The sequence below is a fragment of the Chiroxiphia lanceolata genome, chromosome 2 (assembly GCF_009829145.1).
Source record: "Chiroxiphia lanceolata isolate bChiLan1 chromosome 2, bChiLan1.pri, whole genome shotgun sequence".
In the NCBI taxonomy this organism is placed as follows: domain Eukaryota; kingdom Metazoa; phylum Chordata; class Aves; order Passeriformes; family Pipridae; genus Chiroxiphia; species Chiroxiphia lanceolata.
Genome location: NC_045638.1, coordinates 35,245,747 through 35,270,339, shown reverse-complemented (window position 1 = coordinate 35,270,339; position 24,593 = coordinate 35,245,747). Strand labels below are relative to the sequence as shown.

Sequence of the window (24,593 nt, the reverse complement as noted above, 5' to 3'; positions counted from 1 at the left end):
CATTACCAGAAAAAAAAATGAACAATTTTTATCCATTATTGCCCCTCCAAATCCCACTTAAGGTGGAAAGCTGGAATGCAAAGTATAATTGTGTAAGATTAAAGTGGTAAGTTGATTTCAAACTCACTTATTATCAAGTCAGTCAAATCCCCCCGGAATGACATTCATAACTTGCTGGTATGACTTGCAATTTGACACATTATACCTGCAAACTAACTTCATTTACAAGGCAAACCAGGCAGAAGGACAATTTCAGAGGTTAGGCTGGGCAAAGCTTCAAATATAAAGAGTTAAAGTCACACCTGTTCAAAAAGTGAGATTTATTTATTCTTTTTCTTTATTAATTCTGTGACTTTTGGTTTTCTGTCTAGTTTGTGTTTGTTTGTTTTAATTTAGTGTGCACTGAAAGATGCCTATTAGCCACTGAAAAACCAGGAGAACAATGACAAGTAGGCTAGGATCTTTCTGGGATTTTAACTTCATAACCACATCTGAACTGTGTGATTTTATTTCTTCTGTAATTTGACTTCTTCTTAAAAGATAAAAGCTCATTGTAATAGGTAAAAAGTTTTGAAACGTTTCTCTTCTTTATAGAAAAAGGAAAAAATATGAACAGCTCTGACTTCTGAGTTAGTCAGGCAGAGGTGTGCCTCTTTCAAGGTATTTCAAAGAACTTGGGTAAGGTTCTAGTTAGTGTTTGTGTATTCAGAGGTGTGCTTCAGTCCCTCAGTGGGAAGTGGCCCTGGCAATGGGCTTTTCTGAGGCAGTGTGTTGTGAAAAGGGAAGTCTTTTGAATCAATTTCTCATTATACTCCAAAATCAAGACATTCTCCAGTGCTGATCTGTCCTACTTCTCAGCCCAAATGATGCATAGGTACACAGGATCTAACGAGCATTAAAATTAAGGTAAGTTTTGGAAAAAAAAAAAAAGTAAATGGTACTCCTGTTTTGACTCTTCATCCACCCAGAGATTTAAAATTTATTTGACCTACATTGCTCATTTCATCATTCATTGATCAATTTCTACATTGTCTACTATCAAATATGGGATGGGAGGGGTGGAGAGTGTTGAAAAATATGAACCAACAACCTCAAATGAAGCATAAGTTTTAGGTAGTATTAATCAAACAAACAGTCTGAGTGATTCCCCTTATATCTGAGACTGTGCATTAGAACCATGAATAAAAGATTTCATTGTTTAATGTTTGAACTTAGTCTCCAACTTAGGAACAACATTATTTACAAGAGCATTTGAAATTGTTTTTTGACACTTTTACTGTTTTTTTTCCAAAGAAAATATATGTATGTAAAAGCTTAAATTCTTAAATCATTAACTTTTCTATTTAGGAAGATATAATAATCATCTGTACAAACTTTTCAAAAATAACCTTATTCAGACACATGAACAATGTGGATTTACACTTCAGCAAACTCTCTGGTCTCTTGAGTTTTTAAAATTAAAGAGTTTATTTTTCTTCCACTCCAAGTAACAGCTCTTAAGTTTTGTGAAGCTTGTTTCTGATACTTTCATTTTTCTTGCTCTGACTGTCTACTTCCCAAACTCACCAGGTGGACTTTTCACAAAAAATTATGATCTCTGCAGCTGCAGTGGTGGATGGGCTGGCAACTCCCCTTAATTCTCTTCACTTTCTCTTAATCCAACAATGCACTGCTGTAAACCAGACATTGCTGCTTTACAACAATACCAACAGGTATTGACTGTGGTTGAAGCTCAGAATGAAAGAAGGGGAATAAACAAAAGAAAAAATAAAATATATATAGTACTTTTTTAAATTAAAAAAAAAGTTTAAAAATGCATTTTGGACAGTGCACTGCTTGGAAAGCAAGTTTTTAAATTGGGTTTGTTATTTTTTTAAATTTTTTGCTTTATCATTTTTTTAGATGATTTAGATTGTTAAAATAATTCCTATTCCATTAGATTAATTGGACTGTCTGTAAGTTCATTTGCCTAGTCTGAATTTCTCCAGAGACAAAAGAACCAGAGAATCTTTTTTAAAAAAAATTGTCAGGCAGTGAATTGGACTCATGGACTGAATTTCAGCACCATATACTAAGTCCAAGCTCTTTGTAGCAGAGGATGAGGACTCCAAAGCTCTGTCTGCAATTGTCTGAGAGGAAATGTTCTGTCTTTCAGCTCATCTATGCTGGTATAAATGAAAATATGTATTCTTTGACAAATTGTGAATTAAAATCTTTTTATGTGTGGACAACTTTTTGTTCCCTCATGGCCATCTTGGGTGTTCTTATGTTTCAGTGCTTTCACTTTACCCTTTTCTGTGAAGCAATTCACTTTAAATAACTATAAGAAATACCCTTTGGAGTCAGCCCAGTTGCCCTTTTGCTATTCTACCTACAGCAGTGGCATCGGATGTTACTCAGATATAATCCACAATTCTGGTGGCTCCTGCAGTCCATTCTCCAAGTACTTCCCCATCATCAAGAGCTGTTCAATTAGGGATGTTAGAAGGTACATCTGTCTCTGATATTTTTTAGGAGCTTTTCAGGTACCTATTTGCATGCATTTGCCTGGTCCTATTCATGACCTGCAGACACTGTCCACCATCACAGCGCCTGTGGGAGAAGGTGCAAGAATTCATTGCACACTGAGTGGAGAAGTGCCTCTCAGTCCTGTACACAAGGTACTTCTTGAACCAACTCATGTCTGGGGAACAGCAATGGTCTCACCTGAAATGTCTTTCTCTGACTCTAGTTGGTTGACTTTCTTCTAAGTTTATTCAGAATTACTTTAAAAATCTTTCTTTGTTCCTGTGTGTCCTCTCTCCAAATGAATTAATTTATGTTGCCTCACAGATTATTTCTATTTTTATTTCTAACACCAAAAGTTGTTGCTACTGTAAGATTTATTTTGTTCCTTTTCCTGTTCCACATCCCCTTTTGACTTTTGTTTTCCAAACAAGTAACATTAATATTAGCCACAAATATTTTAACTTGCTTAGTGTTTTCCATCCTTATTTTTCATTTTCTCCTAATTCAAATAATGTACATACATGCTCATAGGACTGTTTTTGATTGCTTCATTTCATGGGAAGGGATGAGCCACTACATGTTGAATAATAAACTCTTGAAAGCTCCTTGTTTTCATTTTATATTTTCTGTAACTTTTTGTCTTGCCACACTCCATGTCATTCAAGGAGCACCATTCATGGCCCAGATCACCCCTTCCCTCACCAGACAATTGAATTGGTTTCTCACCCAGGTACACTAAGCAGGAGAATTTACTCTTTTTTGTTGGCCATGTGCATGCTGTGACATGCATACTATAGTTGCTGGTAGTGCTACAGCTGAGATCGCTCCCAGAATGAACCAGATGGGGAAAACTCTGCCTTAAAACTTTCTGTTATTACTTTTTCCACTGCACTTCATAAACAATGACATCACTCGTTAAGTGATCTCTTTTTCACTGCATTGTGCCAAAATAGCATTATAAATTAATCATTATATATATGCATGTGTATGTGTATTTTTTTTCCTGGAAACCTCATTACAGATTTTTTGAATGTGCTGAACATTCACACATTTTTCTCTACATGACCACTGCCACTTGTTAGTCCTTGGTGAACTTTTTGATATGGCTCCAGGTGCTGATCCCTGGATAGAATGTGTCTGAGGATTTAAAACTGAAAACAATCAGAGCCAAGACAAATCAGTTACTGAGTGAAAGATTCTGAACGCAGAGGCACATGAATTCTGTGGAGAACTCAGAAGGTCTCAGAAGTTGTTTTACATTAAAGCAACCTCATGCATCAGAGAAACAACAATGCTGTCTTTCTGAAACCAACTTTGATCAGTCTGGAACCTACTTGCTCACCACATCCCTAATTTACCAAACACCTGAACTACTCTTGCTTATACTCACTTCTTCAAATGGCAGGATTCATCTCTCCTTATGGTTCGTAACCTCCTGAACCAACTAACAGGAATCACAGTCTTAGAAATGACAGCTGCTCCACAATCCCTAGAGGCTAGATAACTCGTACAAATAGAGCTGCTGGGTTTGTATCTAGTCAAAGTTATGTCAGGTGAGTCCTCCGTAAACTGTCTGCTTTCAGTATCAGTAGTGTCGTATCCGTATCTGTCATATTGCAATCTAAGCAGTACTGTGATTCAAAAACAGTGCAGTATGGCACACATGTCCTCCTTGGCCTTGGCACCCAGTCAAAGAGTGGGCTTGAATACAAACACCCTGGGAACAGAAGGCACCAATCAACAAGACCTCTTAAACATATGTTAAACATCCTCATGGGGGAAAGCTGAGGGGCAAACACTGATCTCTTCACTCTCGTAACCAATGACAGGACTTGAGAAAACATCAAGAAGCTGAGTGAGAGGAGGTTTAGGTTGGATATCAGGAAAAGGTTTTACACCCAAAGGGTAGTTGAGCCCTGGAACAGGCTCCTCAGGGAAGTGGTCATACCACTAAACCTGTCTGATGCAAGAAGTGTTTCAACAATGCTCTCAGGCTCATAGTGTGATTCTTGGGGTGTCCTGTGCAGGTTCAAGAGTTGGACTCGATGATCCTGATGCGTCCCTTCCAACTCAGCATATTTTATGATTCTATGTTTCTATGTCATTTCATATTTACTTTTTATACTTTAGACATCTCTTAAGTGGTTATGTGACACTGTCATATTATTTCACAGATGCAAAATGGAAATGTCATGTTATAACTGCTTTTTCAACCAAACTCAGAACTAAAGAGTCTCAGATTCTTCAGACCTGTGGCCCAAAGCATTAGCTATGGCACGTGTTACAGTTGTTCCTGTCATGCTGATATTAAGCTTTTACCAGTGTAAGACAGAGTTTTCCACTAGTCTGGCAAGTGGACAACGCAAAGTAATGGGTAAGTAAAGTATTAAGTAACAGTTCATCCTACACTAGCCATCCCAGATATCTCATCTGAACTTGTTGTCAAGGCACTCTCTATAGCCCATAGAGAGAAAAGGGGACCTGCGCTAGGAGAGGTGTCCAAGACAGGTAAAACTGAATCAACTAGTTTTGAGAGCTGCAGGTAGGTAAACATGATTCTTACTGCTGAAAGCCATATTCAACAAAGCTCAGAAATCACCTACTCCATGTAAGAGGTCCTGGTAGAGCTACTGGGTGTGCAAGCCTTGCTGAGAGCCAAATCCTTTGTGTACAGAGGGGTGGGCCTCTTTTTCTCTATGTAATACCATTGTAATTGCAGATGCACTTGGGCTACATAATGTTCTGTGGATTACCAAGCATGATTCAAGAGTCATTTTGTCCTGGAACAATAACCTGACAAAAGAAGAAACTGAGAAATACACTGTGAAGTATATTTTGAGTTATAGGTTCTTCAATTCCACTCAGGAAAGGAAAGTAAGTTCTTCAGTGATTACACATAGTTTAAAGTGAAATAATGTATTGCTTCATTCAGTAGATGAATTTGCATAATTTCCCCTTCAAAACTTAGTATCACACTACCTTCATGCAATTTCTTCTTCCTCCTCTTAGGAAAGACTGCAGGAAAAGAAGAAGATAATACGTCTTGAGTTACAGTCTGGCTTTAAGGCTAAAGTTAAGACACAGCTTTTTGCAAAAGAAACAGAAGACATAATTAAGGAGAGTGACTGGTCAGAATTTACTTACGAGGCACCTCCAGGTCAGCTATTTCCTATGTGTTGTTAAGACATCCAAGCATTTTTGATAATGTCCTGTCTTACTTGGAGACATATAATTTCTGAAAGCCCATTATTATCTTCTGCTACTTTTTTTGGTATGGATTTGTTAAGAATATGACCCATAACACCAGCATGCAGAATTATTTCCTTTATTAGACATGTTCAGATTCAGAAAACTCCAGCTTTGCTGAGCAAGGTGGCAGAAAAACCCAACCATTCTCTTCATTTTCTTTATCAACTCATGTCTCATGAAGATTGTCTTCTGTATCACATGGTTTCAGGAAATCTTAAAAGATCAGAGCTTTTCAGCTTCTATTCTGGACATTTTTTTAAAGTGTGTTAGTAAGGCTTTGGTGATAGAAGCAGAAGTGCTTCTTGGTTGTCATTGTCTAAAAAGCCAAAAGATCTATTTGTTCTTACCAATAACTTATTCATGCTTCTAGAAATAAGGCTACATAATGAGTTTGTAAAGGAAACCTTCATATTGTTATTAGAAAGGCAATATAAAATAAAAATAATTCTTTCTTTTTCCCCTTTCTTTGTTGCAGTCTATATTCAGAATCTTTCATGCATCATATACAACATTTCCTTTTTCAATTGCACTTGGAATATCAAAGCAGAAGCTCCTGAAGATATCCAGATCTTTTCTTCATACAGGCAAGTGTCTTGAGCAAAATAAATACGAAGGTATATTTTTGTACCCAAGTGTTTGTTTTACAAAACTCATATTTTCCTACTCACAGGCATGTAGGAAAATTGTTTGAATGCCAGCAATATATTAAAAATGCAAGAAAGAAAAATATTGGATGCCATATGAAGGAAATATATTTTCAACCGTCAAGGAAAATCAATTTAAACATAACAGCAAGAGATTTCAGAAATAATTTGAGAGAACTGTCTTATTACAAAACTTTTACACCTCAGACAATAGGTAAGTATTGTCTATTATCGCTTATGGAAAATTCATTTATTGATTATTTCATGGAAAGCATAAAAAGAAAATAGGGCAGTGTGACAAAGTCAGAGTATTAATTCTAACTATTTAGACATTCCTCTATGTGGGAATTTTACATAAAGATGAAACAAAATGGATTATGGTTCAAAATTTGAGGGTTTTTCTCTGATGTAATAACATCATTTATCTCTAATTGTCATTTAAAAATAAAGATAAGCCAGTATGAGAAAATTATATTTAACAGCATTATGCCCTTCTTTTCACTAATTCTTATCTTTCTTATCCTTTTCCTTATTTTTATAGTGCTGAGGATGCATGATTAAAAAAGAAATAGCATAAGCAGTCTGTCACAAGTCTCATTTATAACCTGAATTTAAGAATATGAATGTTCTCAAACATTAGTAGCACTTTTATTTATTTTTTAAGTTAAAAATATCTTGGCAGTTATTTTTAATTATTGACAGTTTTGAATGATCATATAAAATTATTTTTCCTTACTTCTCTAGGAAGTTTGAATTAATCTCATGGGTAAAAATTCACTTGAATTTTAGCAGAGACTGCAGATTCAAATGACTTTTAAATTATTAACATTCCAGACCTGCAACATGGGAATCCATCATAACTCAAGAGATAGAAAAAATATAATTCAAAACTATCAAAATGTATTCTGAGATAGTTCTTATTTATTCTATTCTAAGACATTAGAATTATTTGCTCTACCTAGAGCTTTACACTGCAATCAGAGCTAGATATAAGCAGCATATTCTGTTTTAGGAAAATAAACCATCTTCAGGAAATTCAAATTTTCCTGAAAAGACAAAAAAAGTGTGTGTGGGGGGGGAAGTGAGAGGGGGAAGTAATCCACAGGAAGGCTGTATTAGGTGTTTTCATAGTAGACTGGGAAGATGCCTATTTCTAGACTGTCTCCCCAGGGACCACAGGGCTAAGGTGGGCAGGAATGAGCAGCAGGATAAATAGGAGAGATCAGGCTATCTGTTCCCTGCTTCTCCCTCCATGCACTCAGTCTCCTTCCCCCTGCTCAGGGCAGCCACCACCTCCTCTTTGAGGAGGCCAGGCTGCCAGTGTTTCCTTCCTACCCTTCTCCCCTTCCCACCTCACCGAACTTTAGCCATCGTGAGGGCTGCACGTCAGTCACAGCTGGTTCAACCAACAGCTTCTGCTCACTTCTCAGCTCCAGGCAGAAGCCCTGTTAGCTCTCCTTGCCTCTGATCCCACCGCCAAGCTTTGGCAGGGCACAGCAAAACCTGAGTGTGCTTGCAGGGGATGTTTTTCACTGTATAAATAGTGGACTTTTGCAAGGCTCCATTGCAAGTCAGGGCTGTCCCTTCCCTTCAGGAAAGAGTGTATCCTTCCGGTCACACACACGAGGAAGCGACATTTGTATCTGGGTTCCCCTTCTTTAGCAGTGCCTGTTACACTGGGACAAGGGGTAATGGTTTTAATCTGAAGGAGGACTGATTTAATGAGATATAAGAAAGATGTTTTTTACATACGGTAAAATACTGGAACAGGTTGCTCAGAGAGGTGATAGATGCCCCATCCCTGGAAAAATTCAACGTTAGGTTGGATGGAGCTCTGAGCAACCTGATGTAGTTGCAGATGTCTTCACTCAGTGCAGGGGATTGGACTAGATGGTCTTTAAAGACCTCTCCCAACCCAAACTCTCCTGGGATTCTTCAACAGGAAAGCCTCCATCTGGCCTTAACCCTAGCCCTTGTACAGTCCTGGAGGCCCACTGTCCTGCTGCTAGTTACCAGCCCCCACAATTCAAGCTTCTTTCCAGTAGTATGATATATAGTCTGACAAAACAGGACCCATGTGTGCCCTGTACTGCAGCTAGCACCAAAATAACTGAGTCCTGTCTGTCGGTGTGTGTGTGGGCTAAAGAAATTTCCAGATAACATCTGATAAAGGATGAAAAAATTTTTTTTCCTACTCTTGGTATTCTCACAGAAGGGGGAGATGGTCTGGGAATAGTACTTCAGAGATGAAAAAACAAACAAACAAAAAAACCTGTTGCTTACTGTCTTCACCTTTCATGGCTCATGATCCCCTGGATGATGCGCTCCTATCCTCAAGGCTGCTAGAGCAAGCACAGCAGCTGCCTGGACCAGTCACGCTGCCACTCACCCTCTCTGCCTCTCTCTGTTTTTTTCTCCATGGCATCACATGGCAGCCATGTCTGCCCCAAACCTCGCTGACTCTGTCTACGGACACCTGCTATGCACTTCTGCCTCTGCTGGGAGGGCTTTTTCAGAAAACTCCAGCTTCAGTTCTTCCCTTCGCAGCAATACAGCAGCAGCTGCGGAGGACTGAGGATGCTTGGGTACTCCAGCACACACTGAGGACCAGTGCCCTAGCACATGCCCTGCTAAAAAAACAACTGCAGACTTGCTTACCTAAATCCAAGGCTAAAATCCTAGGGACCCAAATGTCCCTTGCTTCCAACCCTGTACTTCCTCCATAGCAAGTGCTTGCCTGCTCATTTACAGGAGAGAGAAAGAGAGAGAGATATTTCTTAAGCATCAGTAGAAAACCTCATTTGTTGTTCAGAGAAGTTGTGGATGCCCCATCCTTGGAAGTGTTCAGGGCCAGCGTGGATGGGGCTTTGAGCAATGTGGTCTAGTGGAAGGTGGTGATGCCCATGGCAGAGGGGCTGGAAGCAGATAATCTTTAAGGTCTTTTCCAAGCAAAAACCATTCTATGATTTTATGACACCTGCCAAGTGCTAGTGCCCCTTCAGTAATCTCTCTGTGAGAGATGAAATTCCATTTTTTTCGAAGTAATACTACCAGGCTTGTGGGTACATTTGGGGTATCCCACAAGACACGTATCCTACCTGGTATGGAGCCTGTAGCAGACTGGAGGTCTCTTCAACACCAACACAGACTCTGGAGAGGCCCTGCTCCTCCTGCCCACCCTTGCTACCTTCCCTGAAAAAACCCAGCTCCCTGTGTCACTCACTGAATGTCTCCTCTGGGTGTGGCAAACCCCAAAATACTTAGCTGCGTATTTTACACAGGAGCAACATACTGCATTTGTTTTCCATCAGCATAAATATGTGAAAGAGCATGAGGCACAGAAGGTCTCTTTGTGCTCTATTTTTCAGAGAAGCTGAACCCACCAAACAACGTCTCAGTTTCCCTTGAAAACAGAAGTATTAAAATTCACTGGAAACCGCCACCCACTATTGGTTCTGCAAATAACAAGTGCTTTTTGTATCAAGTGAAAATAACAGATCTTAAGGTAGTAAGTTTTTTGGTAATACACTTAGTATGTATAACATAACTTCCATAAAAATTAGGCATCCCTTGAATTTAACAGGGATTAATGTCAAACAATCTTTAAAGATATCCCAAGGTCTTTAATAATTAATCCAAATTGTCTTTCTGCTAAAAAAAGGAAAACCAGCATATTTTATAAAATCTTTCAGAGCCAAGCTTGCATTGAAGTGGATTGGATGATTTTTTCTTCTCATCTTGAATTTGACTTCCACATTACTATCACATAGATTGTACTGACTTTTTTGTTATAGAAAAAGGAGTATTGATAAAAAGAAAGGTTTAGCAGTTACTTTGGTCATATTTTTAAAGAAAAAAACCCTCACAGGTTATTTTTGTTATTTCTAAATGCATCACGAAAAGGATTAGTCCTCTTTTTGGATACATTGTATCTATTTAAAAATCTTTCATGATATTGTAACAACATCTTTTAATCTAGCAGTAAGAAATAGAGCAGTGTTGTAGTTTAGGTAATGCCATATGGTGACTAAATGACTCAATGGCATTTTGAAATTATCTGGAAATGAAAGTAGAAAAGTTTTCATGCATATTTTTATTTGAACTCCCAAAGATTAGAAAGCAACACACTTAATGCAGAATATCGTTAAGTATGAAATTCAGATATGTGTTGGAATGTGAATTTTCTGAATATTTGATGATTTTATTCAAACTGTCCTTGAAGCTGGTTTTGTTTAAGAACCTAAATTTCATCTAACACACACCTCAGTCAGTGCACAGTACTGTAACAATAAAAGCCTTATCTAAGCTGGTGGTAAACATTTAAAAGACAATTACACCCTGAAAGAATCCATGACTAAATCAACGTGTATCCACTTTTTGTTTGACAAAGTAGAAAGAAGTGCAATGAGTAGACATTAATGATCACATAAAGTTATAGTCATAAATTACAGTAGGGGTTATTAATTCAGATGCAGTGTTGATACTGCTAATCAGCTTCCAGAACAGGGCTGGAAGCATCCAGAAAAAGAGCTTGGGTCTGGCATGGACATGCCATATCTTCCCAGTTCCCTTCAGGGTTTTCCAGCAGACAGATAGGTGTCCACCTCTGCAAATAATCATAATTCCCTAAACCACTCCCAAGCCTAATACTTCAAAACCCCTGGCAGAGACTTCCAGGGGCTTGTCCCTGTCTACTCACAAAGCTCCTAACTGTGAAACGCAAAGAGCAGAGGGAGCGAGGGTGGTTCATGCTAGATCCCTGGTATTCTGTTCAGCAGTATGCTGGAGCTGTTCTGACTCCCTGCCCATGCACACTGATTTACTTTCTGTTTCCAGACTCAGAGCAAGGGAGGTGGAAGCAGAGAGGGGTGGGAGTAAGGGGTCCCCTTCCACTGCAGGGCTGGGATGTGCCCGAGGTGAGCAGGGGGATCCTGCAATCCGCAGTGTTCACATGGCCACCGCAGCCCCTGTTTCCAGTTTCCTAACACCTCCCACTCTCTGGAAGGAAATCTCACATACAAAAAATAGTCCAGTAGCCTTACTTAGATGGAATATACTGCTTTTATTTTCCTTTTCTCTCTCTTGCTCCTCTCCTTTGCACACATCTGCAGGATATAAACATAGGAGAGGAAAGTGAAGAAAAATCATTGAGGCACAGAAGTGAATAATCACCTACAGAAGTGGAAAATCACAGGGGCACATGAGACAGAAGAGAGGTAGCCACAGCAATAACAAAAAAAGACATACAAGGGCACCAACCAAGTGTGAGGGGCTTTAAGGTAGATTTGAGGATAATCAGTTAGTAATGATTAAAATGGTAATTACCTAGCCAAGGAGTACAAAATGCCTGGGGCTGGGGTGACAAAGTTAAAGAAGAAAACTGGTGTAGTGTTACAGGAGACACAGGAGGGAGAAGAATGGAGTAAGCTTTATATTCTGTATCCTGACCAAACCAAGGTCTTAATCACTACCACTTAATGTGTTAATGCCACTTAACCACAGAGACTTAATGTGTTGAGGTATTAGGGAATCTGTAAGCAGGCTTGTAGATATTTGTTGAAGAACACGTAAGAGCATATTGATTAAAATATACAAGTCTATATTTATTTATTCTGAATACCTGAAGACATGACTTACTGAATACTTACAAGCAGAAATAATAATACTGTGATGCAGATTGGAGTTAAGTTTGCAGGTGTCTGGAAACTAGGAAGGCTTGGTAAGTATCATGGGAAACAAGATTAGAATCTACAATGCTGGGTAAGTCTGAAATTAACAAGCCAAAATTCAGTAATAAGGAAAATTCTGTGATTAGGAAGTACAGGTCAAACGTGCCAATACAAAATAAGGAATTAAAATATAGACAGCAATGCAGAAGACAAAATGGTCTGTGGATTGCAGAGAACCACAAACTGAGTCAATCATTCCATGTTCTTAGGCAAAGGTCAAATACTATTCAAGTATATATAACTTGCATGTCACATGTAAGATGTAGGTTGTGACTAATTTGCCCTTCCAGCTACTGAGTTTCACCTTAAGTTTCGTCTTGTGCTTTGGACACCACAAAAAATAAATAAGCAGCAGATCTGGGAAAGTCTTAAAGAGAAGAGAAAGAAGTGGCATGGTACACAGGGTGAAATCCACACCACATCAGTCAGTATGAGGAGAACAGGAGATCATGCTTTCCTAACAACAAAGAAGCAAAGTTTCTGTGCCTCACTGTGTCTGAGACTCATATTTTCTATTTCTTTGCAACTTTCTAACATCACTTTAAATTTTTATAAGCAAAAGTTTCCTCTCCTGCTTTCTTTTTTTTATTCCTTCTTAAATTCTTAGCATTGTTTATTTACAGAAGTTTACTTCAGTTTTCAAAAGTGATTGATAATTTAGAGATCCCTCTGCTTTAAACTCTGCCACTCCATGTTTGGACTTGATCTTTTGAAGTAGTGTTCTTTCTTTTATAGGCACAATTAAGGATGTTTCAGGATAGTTACAAAAATAGTGAGCATCTTTCAGCTGAAAAATGCAAGATTTTATTCTACCAGAGAAGAAAGTATAGCACACTACCTACATCAAAATCGTAAAACTTGCAGTTTCATAGTTATTGTGTTTGTTCTACATGTGATGTCATAAAAATTAAAAGGGAATCAGTGTTTTCAAATTCTTACTGTCCTACTATAAATGATACCTACTTCTATCTTATCAGTTCCAGTTTCTCTTCATTTTCAGCTCTAACACATCAGACAAGAGTCAGATTTGTCTGGACATAAGAACTTGTTTTGAAAATCTCTTCCTTCCGGTTAGAAATGCAAATAATAGTATTTGACATCTCTAGATTTATATCTGTATGAACTGCAATACGAAATCATCCAAAATAACCCCCTAAACCTATCTTGGTAGATTGTAAATGTCACTGAAGAGAACTATAAGTATCCATTTCATAAGCCAGCAAAAAAATGTGCAGCACAAGTGAGGGCAAAGAAAGAGATATGCATAAGAAACAAGATCTGGAGTGAATGGAGTGAACCAGTGGTTATTCATGGTGGTAAGTTACCATGTACTTACTATTCATAACCCTTACTATGAGCTATATTATTACCATTTGACATATTTACCTCATTACTGCCTTTATTCTTCTTCAGGTTGTGTTATTGGGCCTTAACAGTACCTAGGGGTCCATGGCGTGCACCAGGCTCACCCAGCTCTGCCGTAGGGAAGGAGAGTCTTTAGTCTGAGTTCTACTTCCCTGGTCCTGAGGCAGTTTAGCACAGGGCTTTTCTCCTGAGTTAAACTACACCTGACTCTTGACAGCCCATAGAAAAAATTATGGTCAGCAGCTGACAAGGTCCCAGCACCCTCAGGACTGCCCTGCAAAGGACAGCCCAAACATCTCTAAAAATGCTTTCAACTGTTGAAACCAAGAAATCCACGAAAGTCATAACATTCATCAAATCACATAGTCTTTAAGGACTAAGTAAGATTTCTTTTATTACATTGGGGGAATAATTTCTTATCTGACAGAGGTAGGAATATTTAAATATATGTTCTCTGGCCCCTTCAGCTCACAAGTAAACAAGAGCCTTGTAATACTTTTCCTTCACCTCCTATGACTAGATTTTAACATTGGTGTACTTGTGCTTTCTGTGATGAGAAAAATGCTTCCACAAACAGAAGTTTCCTGATGTCTGTTTAGGTAAAGGGGAAGTAGCATAATTGTGTGATGCTATATTTATAGAGAGAAAGTTGTGTCTGTGTATTAACATAAAAAAAAAAAGGTACAATGCTATTATCTTCCTTTAATGCAATAGCCTGTGTATTTGGAATATGTCTTTTTGACCTATTGAACTTCAAGTACATATTTACCTGAAGACAGGAAATACAAAGCTAGATATTATTATTTTTGCAATAGATTGAATGCAAATTCAGTTATGGGGTTTACTTGATGTTGGCTGCCTAGTCTATCAGATGCCCTGCTATATCCCATTGATCTGCTGAAACCTTCGTGTGTTGGAATCACTAATTTCATTTCAAAAGCATTTCACTAGTGAGATAGCAGGAGAGAGAAACCTAATTGTTCTTCGTGTTCACTGTGGTTAAGAAGACAAGGACATCAGCATCTTGAGTTGCCCTTGGGAGGTTCTCCTTTCTTCTCACTGAAGACAGAGTGAGCCTGGGACCACAGCATGGCCTAGAGGGGTGTGCCTGGTCTGTCTGCCTGGTGTAAGGCCAAACACATCTGCTGTGTAGACAGGGGAAATCAGAAGGGTTTTCTGGATTGAGGAATGTAGATTTACTTACCCCCTGCCAGCCTCTCACCAGAAGAAGGAAATGGAGTTAGGAAGTCACCTGTTCTGGTTGCAGCCTGCCAAACCTTGCTCTCAGCAACTCTCTTTCAAATGTTTTCATCACCATTGCTTTCCCAGCTTTTAATACAGCTGTTGTTGAGGTTCAACAATCACTGCATGTTTCCTCCACTTCAGGAAAGCTTCTTGTGGACAAGACCACCATTGCACATAAGCTGTAATATCTGCATGTGTTCAGTGCAGCAGGATGATTAACCCTGGAGCATACTGCACAATTTCATGTGATGCAGCAATTTCCCTTCTTCCTACTCAGGCAGGATTGGTGGCTTTCATAAAAAGAATCTGTCAATGTATTGCATTGAAGGGTCATGTGCTCAGGCAAACCTCTTTCTGTCCATTTTACTTTGTATTCTGTTGAAATTATTTTGTCTGCTTCTAATTCAGAACATGTATAAGTGGATATTATGTGGAGTAACCTGAAAGGAAAAACATCCATTTAATATTTTTATTTTAAAATGTGTCAATTTTTCTGGTGTTGCAGGATCTGTTTCTGCTGAGTCTTGAAGAAGCATGTCATGACCTGCTTTTTCTTTGCTTCTCCATGACATTTCAGTGTTTCATCTAGGAAATGTGTTACATTTCTTTAAGAATATATTTTAAAAAGGCATTTCAGCCTCCATTTAAAAAAAAGCTGAAACATCAAAATGAAATAACATAATTCAAAACATAACTAAAATATTTGTTCTGAAATGTTCCTTTGACATGAAAAGAATTTGTTAATTTTCTCATGGGGAACACATTCATTCTCCATTGGAATTAGCATATGCCCTCAAAAAAACCCTCTCAATTTAAACTGAACTGAGATGTTTACTATAGAAACTTTCTGCTAAAAAAAGAAGTGTTGGATCAGCTTTATTCATATGTAAAAACTTTAAATAATTGGTCTAATTTTTGGAGTTGATGAGCATTCATAGATTGCTTTGAAGTTAATAGTAATTCAGAGGTGTTCTGCATTTTTGCAAACCAAGCCACTTGTTTTGGTTTCAAAGTACTGTTATTTGTGACAAAGTTTAAGCATTTGCATCTTAAAAAACCCCATCATAAAATGAATATATGTGCTTCTTTTTCTTGCTGTTTTACAAAATGCGTGAAGTAGGAAAGCAGGAGGAGCAAACCTCTTTGTGGTTCAGCCGCTGCTAAGACCAAAGTTTCCTCTTCTCCTGTGTGTGTCTGCAATAGTGGTGAGCAGAATGATGCAGAGCAATTACTTCAAACAAAAGAATTTCTTCTACAGAGTCCAGAGATTGTTCAGAATAAGTTTTCTGAGCCCTCAGCTCCAAAGGCAAGAGTGAAATAAGCTTATTCCTATACACAGTTCTGCCCACAAGTTTTTGAGTCTTTTCTTGGTTTCATATAAAATTTGTGGAAATCTGTAACATACTTGGTTTAAACTACAGATGGGCTCAAACTCAGAACTTAAGTTCCATTCTTTTGTTCTTTGATTTTGATCTAGATTGATCCTAAACCCACTGTTTAACTGGCCTCAGGCTATTAGCATTTTAAGAGCTGCTCCTGTCTGTCTTTCTTCAAAGTGTTTCATTCAAACCAATCCAAACTAGTTGTAGTTCTAAGACTAGATATTAAACAAAAAATAAAATTTGCAAGAAATACACTTTTGAGTCAACCAAAGACATTTGTATTTTGGTATTTGGGGTATTTTGGAGGAAGAAATGCAAGGTACAGAGCCGTAGTATCTGATGAACAGTATAAAGATGTATTGCTCCCATTTCTTTAGGACTATGCCAAGCAGGTTTAAAAAAGGTAAGTATAATAGAAACCAAATGTTGTTTCTTGAATCAAAGAGAATATTTTGTTTAACAAAATGCTTTTATTTTCATTTTTCCTTAAGTCAGTTACAGCTGTGAAGGGGTGAGGAAGTAGCAGCAGGGGACTCACAGCGTGTGGAGATGGGAGGTGGCAACAGCAGGAATCCAAGGGCAATTGGAGCAGCAGCATGAGTGCCGACAGCAGACAGACAGAGGGGTTGATATCCAGAGGAATCAAGGCTGGATGGAAGTATCCAGCAGCATGACAGGTCATGCCCAGCATATGAGAGCAGAGTTTCAGGAAAAATGGGGATGGGGACTACGGGAGATGAATGAAGCAAGAGAAAGTGCTGGATCAAGGCCGAGGGCTAAAAGGAGAAGGAAGGAACAGCGCTGAAGTCAGGAACCCCTTTCCCCTAAAAAGTCTCCAGGAAATGTTTCTTTAAATCTGTGACAGTTTAGGAATAGTACAATATTTATGAGTCATCCAACTATTTATAGTTCACCCATTTATGAACTACCTTAGCCACTGCCATATTATTAACATTACTTTACTCTCTTCTTTTTTTAAGAAAAGACAGTGAATGTCCTGCTGCTAAGCATCACATTATTTTGTCTTCTGATTTTCCTTGGAGGTTTGCTGATGTATGCATGTAGAAGGTAGTGTGCATTTCTGGAAGGTTGTATAAATTTCTGGTGGAAGGGACATCAGGATGTGGGGAAACCATACAATGGATAAAAGTCAAACAGATCTTCTCAGATAAATTATGTTTGCAAGAAGCAGTTAATTGTGCATTTCTGACTATTTTCTAACAAAGGAGTGCCAGGTGTTATGACTTGGTGAGCCTTATAATTCTTATCTCACAGCTCCCGCTGCAGTCCCCTGCAGCTCCAGTCTCCCACCCTACTCTCAGATGTCTTTTTGCCACAATAAGTGCCATATTTTAATCTTACTCTCACTGCTGCCTCTCTATCCTCAGTGTGACTTTACCCCATCCTTTTGCAGATTCTGTGTTTAAGACCACCAATGTTAATCATGCCAAAGTTGAACTGCACTTGTCACGTTGTCCAATTTCATTTCATAATCCATGGGTGTAATGAAAGCAGTTTTTTACTCTAAGCTGGACAGTTTACAAGAAATAAATAAAAAAAGGAAGTCAGGATGATGGAAAGAATTTGCTTTGCTGTATGATTACTATTAGTACAGCAAAGTAATAGTAGTGGTCCTACACCCACCAACAGTTAAGGCAGCCAGCTATCTCCATGTCACTACTTTTCTGCCTGGCTACATAGCTTTCCTATTGACAAGGCACTGAAGGCTTTCTTTAATTGAAAAATAAACTTGTTCAGGATAAGAAGATAACTCAAGATACCTAAATATTTCGAAGGTAATGCAGTATGTAAATGGAACCCTTGTTAAAAATAAATTGATTATTTAATTAATGATTAAATATTATTCTGATTCACATAAAAGAAATTATCAATTTTTAATTATGAAGAGCACATATAGGGGTGACTTTTTAAGCTACAGACGTAGTAGCATGCCACAAGTTCTCACTTTGCTTGGAAATCATATGACTGTGTATATCCATCAGTTCTCTTAAAACTCTGGCAGGCTAAGAAACAGACAGGCTGAAGAAGAGCTAGGGAAAGTGTTGAGAGAAATGTCTGCAGTGAAACAAAAAAATGATGAAATGGCTTTAGAAGTGGTAGATGCCTGTCTAATTGGAATATATATTACAAAGCATTATTGACTGATCTGTTCCTGTAGACAACAAGTCATGTGCCTGTATCACTGTCTTGTAGGTATAGTTGCCTGGAAGTTATAACTATGCCTGTTCCACATCCTTCAGATAATATCAAAACTTGGTTAACAGATGAGACTCTTCACCAGGTAATGTGTCTGTCTTTTTTATCTCACTACATCAACACTCATGATATTACTTACCATCGGAATGGTACATTACATTTGGATCAGCATGTAATTTTAAAGAAAGACTGGGAAAAAGTGTGCAGAATATTTGTAGTGAAGCCAGAAGAGAACAGAAAACTTGTGGAGATTATAGGACAATTATCTCAGTAGACAGAATAGAGAAAATCCCCAGGGGACTTTAATGCCTGGTGCACCTAAAAGTGCTTTCTCACTCAATGGACCAACATTTTACAGAATCACAGAATACGCTGAGTTGGAAGGAGTGATCACCCTGACTCCCTGAAAATAGTCAGTTATGGGATATTAGATGTCTAAGCATGTAGGCCTGTTATCAAAGGGAATTTTTTTGTGGAGATCTGCAAGTCATTGGCTATGTTGTAATAATCGTGCATATTCTTATTGTAAATAAGAGGAGGGTCCATAATGCGTGCAATATAACCTACTCCAGCTGTGCACCTGCTGCACGACAAAGACATGGACAGAGGTGTGTACTTTGGAAGAGCTGATGTGCTGTAAGTTCAGATATTTGCTTATCTGATGGCAAAGTCAACTGGGCAAAATGGAAACAAAATATTTGCAATATTTTTTGTGACTGTCGTTAATGGAGCTCCTTGGCTCTCACAATTCATTGTTTCTTATTGCTGTCTGTCACTGTGTGAATTACAGGAAAAAAATATGTCAGTCAGGTAGTAGTTTAGATCCCTGAACTCCCTAGAAGCTACACAGTGAACTGTGCTCTAGGAGGCATGGTAAGATGGCCTCTTACCTCGTTCTCCTGCAACATATGATGAGAAGACACAGGTGTGCTGAAACTATGTTTTTTGGGGGGAAAACATCATTGAAATAGGAAACTGTAATGAGGATCTTCTCTGCTCTATATGATCAAAATATTTTTTCAGAGCCTCTGCAGGATTTCTATTAATTTTACTGTATCCTACTGTATTATTGTACTTACACTGCAATATCAAAATATCTCCTAGTAGCCCATTCAGCAGTGTAACTTGCAATGGCCAATGTGAGATGTCATGCCACTTCTTCCCCAAGGGAAAAATGTATGCCATGTAATACTGTGGTTTGGTTTTTAGTATAATATATCTACATGATTGCAAACTCTGACAGAAACCACAGATCATCTCAATCCACAAATCATAATTCGAATTGTGAGGTAAAAGGCATCATTTTTTTTTTAATTTTACTTTCTCAAAACGAATTTATTGGAAAAACAATATATGTTATATAGTCATATGCTATAAATCATATTACAAATTACAAGATTGAAGTGTTTTGACTTGCACCTGAAGTTCATTCCCCAAGACTTGGGCTGGCTTCCAAAAGCAGACTGTGCTCCTCTTCTTCTCTGTAGTCATCTTCTCAGAAAAGCTCAAGAGCTACAGAACTAGCCTGAAGCCAAATCTCCTATTTATCTTATTTTCAAGATTCAGAGTAATTGCTGTGACACTTCTGGTCAAAATAATTTGACCCAATTCAACACAAATGTGCCATATTTATCACGCTTCCTGTGCAAAAATCCTTCTCGTCCTTTTTACCAGTAATGGTGTGCAAATTAGCTATAATACCCATTTTGGCCAACACATACGGGCTGGTAGAATGTAAAAACAAAATCATCACCATCAAGCTTATATTCTATATATCCCTCAATGCTTGAACTTCATGCACTGCTATTAAGGGTCTTAGTACTCAATATATAAATAAAAAACTACCACGATCAATGATCACCACAAAAACTATATTTAATATCACTGACAGACAAAGAAGTGATTTCTGTCCCCAAACTGTTACAAACACTGAATAAATCCTTGACAGGCAGACCTCATTATAGCTGTATCATTACTTTCTAGATGATTGCAACAAGTGACTGAGATGACACTGATCTTGTGACTCAAGTGACTGTTGATGGCACTTCTAGGAAAGATAAATTAAATAAAACATATGGAACATATCAGTATCTCAAATATTGCTGACACCTGAACTAACAAAGGACACACTGGAAGTCTTAGGACAACTGTGGAGAATGGTGCTGAGATAATCTCTTTTATCCAAAAAATAAATATAACCCCTGAAGGCTAGATTGTGATTTTGACATAAACCTTAGGTACATAGTAACATCATCCTGGAGGGTGTCAAGCAACAAAATTAGGGCTTAGAAAACTAAGTAAATTTACCTGTGAGCAACTTGTAGATTGAGAGAGTAACTCATATGATCTCTGTATTCCAGTTGTGACAGAGTAAGTAACCTGTACTGCTTCCAGATACATCAAATAGGTAGTGTGCTTGTAACAATATTTAGAATTGGTGGTACCATTGAATGCAAATGTTGTGTATTATGTAATTTTTATCCAACAGCAACATATGTCAGTGCAAATGGAGATGCACTCAGAGGTTACTGTGGGAATTCCAAAAAAGAATAGAGATGAGAACATTGAACAACAGAAATGTTTGAAGGACTCTGGATTAGAAGACCTATAGAGATGATACACCTTTTTTATCTGCATGCAAGAATACCTTTCTGTGAGGTGAACAATAACCTAATGGATCTAAGAACAACTGACATGGGAATTTGTCTGAGCCAATAACTTGAAGTGTTTTGTGCTCATGATATTGTGCAACTCTTAAAATGAGCTTTAAACCACAAACAAAAAGCAGTATCTTGCAGTTTATCTCTAACAACAACTGATCTTCAGCTCAGTAAAATTACAGTATATCAAACAATATGATCTAATTTTGAAGTCCACTTGAGTTAAAATGAAATTAGAGTTACTGTTTCATAATGTTGCGGTAGCTTCCTAGTACTGTCTAAAATATCAATACTTTTGAAGACTGGCTGTTTATACAAATCTTTTCCTAGCTATTCAAGTTCTGACTGAAGTGGTCATGAGAAATGGTGGAAGCAGTAAATGTTTCTGGAAACAGCAGCAGAATCTCATAAGTGTTCTCTAGAGTTCAAAAAAAAATTCACTTTCTGAGTCCCTGCATTGTTTAAGCAGCCATCAACCAGAATGAAGAGATCTGTGTGAAGACATAGTATTTTAATGTTGTGGACTTATTCCTTTGCAGTTAGCAAAAGAAGAAAACTTTATAGGAGGTAAAAAACCCAAAGTTTTCTGCTGTATTGTAATTGTTCAAATAAGTTTAACTCAGAGAACTTAAAGTTCAGAACTGACTAACTATTGCTATTTATTTTTCACTGTCCTCCTAATGAAATTTTTCCTACTGTTTCCATGAGGCAATGAGACATGTCGGTTCATTTTCAGGTACAGAACCAGGGCAGATTATTTTAACTCTTAGTTGGAACAGTGTTTATTTGACTAGAAGAGAAGGAATTGATTTTTCAAGGAAGACATTTTTATTTTGTAGTTGGGAAATACAAACCAATGGTGGACATAATTTTCTGGAAGGTTTGGAACATACCTAAAAATTACTTGCTTTCATTACTGGTAATATTTCTCCATTTCAGAATAATATTGGTTGAAGGAAATAATTTATTACCTTGAAATTAAATATTTTATATTATTGTAGAGAACAAAATAAAACTTTTGTTTGTGCTTTCGAAACATTCATTTCATAAGATACACTTCTGTGCAGAGCCTTGATTCCCCTGAATGTGTTTTTTTCTGGTAAAAATTCTCTCTCATCACAAGGGAGATGACTGCACTATTTCTCCTTTATTACTAAGAATGATTCGTGATATCTGAAAAGCCCAGGCTAGAAATGTCCAAACAGCAAAAGAACTACCAATGACTTTGTTTGTTATAAGATCATGTTCATGACTTCAGCAAAAACCAATCAGCTTTGGTAGGTGGTGTTGTATTTCCTCTAGCACTGCGCTTTTACAGAAGGTAAGGGTATCCTTACCTATAAACATCAGTGCTCTTCCCTCCTTACCTGTCAATCTGATGCCCACACAAATCATCAAGGAGAAGGTGAATGGTAGTTATCAGGTATTGAATCAAGTTTTAGAAAGATAACTCCTGTAATGTCTCCTTCTCTGTCTTGCGTGCAGATGGGAAAACCCTCAATCAACATACTCATTTTTCTCTTGGATGGTCAGACACTATCTCTGTGGGTAGACAATGAAATTTATCCCATTGGACATGGTTCAGACATATTTTCTCAAGAAGACAGGAAAGAATTATTACTTTCAGATAAAAATCACTACAGGAGGTATTTAGAAAGCATCATGAACTTACAGATTCCTTTTTTGGTGAGGATATAGAATTAATAAAATAAAACAACCAGAACGCAAGTGACCTAAGTGGGGTAGAGAAGTACCACATATTGGCCACTCACATCTGGAACCCAGATTTTATAGAGTGAAATCAGGCCACAGTGAATACTATGTTGTTCCTTAAAATATATTTTATATACATATATTTTATATACATATATATAGTTTTGGCTTGCAGAGCTTGAAGCCCAAAACCAGTGCCAGAATTTAAAATAAGACAGAGAACATACAGACTAAAGTAACTCTATTATTTTGCCTGGAAATAGAAGAATTTTTTCAGAATAAAATTTTCAGATTTAAATTACTTTTCTTACAACAGGCCTCAGTTTCAGTCAATACACAGATTTTGCCCATATGCACATGGCAACCTGCAGAGACACATCACATAAAATAATACTATAATGTCAGTTGTATTGAAAATTAATTCTAAAGTGCAAATTTGATAATATAAAACTCAGTATCTGGACTCTTCCAAGAAACACTTGACTGATGTATTTATAAAATGATATATTATATGATATGATATAAAATAAAATATTATTCTAAACCTATCCAAGACCTGTTCATCAATAGCGTATTTATGTGCAATATACACATAAAAAAATGTAATCTGAAAGCAAAACTATACTACACCTCTGGCATTAAACTTTGTAGTATACACAAAATACTCAGAAAGTTTGCTAATGACACCAAGATAAGTGGTACAGTTGACATGCCTGAGGGACAAGATCTCATCTAGAAGGACCTGAACAAGCTTTAGGAACTGACCCATGGGAATCTCATGAGGTTCAAAAAGACCAAGTGCAAGGTGCTGCACCTGGGTCAGGACAAGCCCTGGTATCAATACAGGCTGGGGGATGAACAGCTCAAGAGCAGCCCAGCTGAGAGGGACTTAGGGGTGCTGGTGGATGAGAGGCTGGACATTACCAGCAGCTCGAGGAAGGTGATTCTGACCCTCTATTCTGCTCTCGTGAGACCCCACTTGGAGTATTGTGTAGGCCTCTGAAGTCCTCAGCACAGGAAAGTCATGGACCTGTTGGACTGGACGCAGAGGAAGGCCTGGACCCAGAGGAAGGCCACAAAAATGATCAGAGGTCTGAAGCGCCTCTCCTCTGAAGTCAGGCAGAGAGAGTTTGAGTTGTTCAGCCTGGAGAAGAGAAGGTTTCAAGGGAGATTGCTCATCCTCTCCACTTTCAGTATTTCCAGAGAACTCTGCAGTCAAAATCTTTTTCATTGTTTGGGTCATAAAACCCTGTAATATATCAAGGCTACAGACTTTATGCTTTCAACTCCCAAGTCCCTACTTCTGTCAAGTCCACAGGAGTTATGGCTAGGAGCCTTGTTTAGTGTTTGTGTTTCTTCCTGAACATCATTTACTATGTAGATACCAGACAGATCTTGCTGAAGCTTCTGAAGGAGTAATAGCCCCCACTCTTTGCTTTTAAAAGAGGATAATTGCAGGAGGATGATGGGAATCAGAAAAGCGACCCTCAGACTTGGGGCTCCGTAGGAAGGCTGGTCAGTTGCCCAATGCTGCCACCTGCCGTACAAATAACCTACTTTCAATAAGAAATATTGCTCAAGTTTTCGAACTCGTTTAACTTGGGGCAAGTCTGCCGCTTTAACTGCACTGATATAATCAAAGAAGTCCACCTCCCCCTCTAACTTGAAGACCTGACATTTTTTAAGGGAGAAGATACATCTCTCCTAGTTTTAGCTTCCTCAGGTTTGGGTGGCTAATCAAACAGAGCTGCCCAGGGCCCTGGGATATTGAGACATCTCCAGCAATCTCAACCTAGAATAGGTGTCCGAGACAGGATGGCAATCTCTTTCCCATTAGACACTAGATGGTCAGATTAAGACTAGATGCCCATATTTTCTTGA

General features: G+C 38.0%; 1 protein-coding gene across 1 annotated transcript; it reads left to right on the top strand.

Annotated features, from left to right (window-relative positions):
* The first annotated feature begins 815 nt into the window (after positions 1-815).
* On the top strand, positions 816-21,110 carry LOC116783047 (interleukin-5 receptor subunit alpha-like). The gene is made up of 11 exons (XM_032680274.1): positions 816-906; positions 4,683-4,882; positions 5,228-5,382; positions 5,518-5,665; positions 6,233-6,341; positions 6,428-6,615; positions 9,770-9,906; positions 13,302-13,446; positions 17,103-17,190; positions 18,337-18,424; positions 20,828-21,110. Exons 2-11 carry the CDS (start codon positions 4,780-4,782, stop codon positions 20,948-20,950), a joined length of 1,284 nt encoding a protein of 427 aa, XP_032536165.1. The 5' UTR covers positions 816-906; positions 4,683-4,779; the 3' UTR covers positions 20,951-21,110.
* The last annotated feature ends 3,483 nt before the right edge of the window (positions 21,111-24,593 follow it).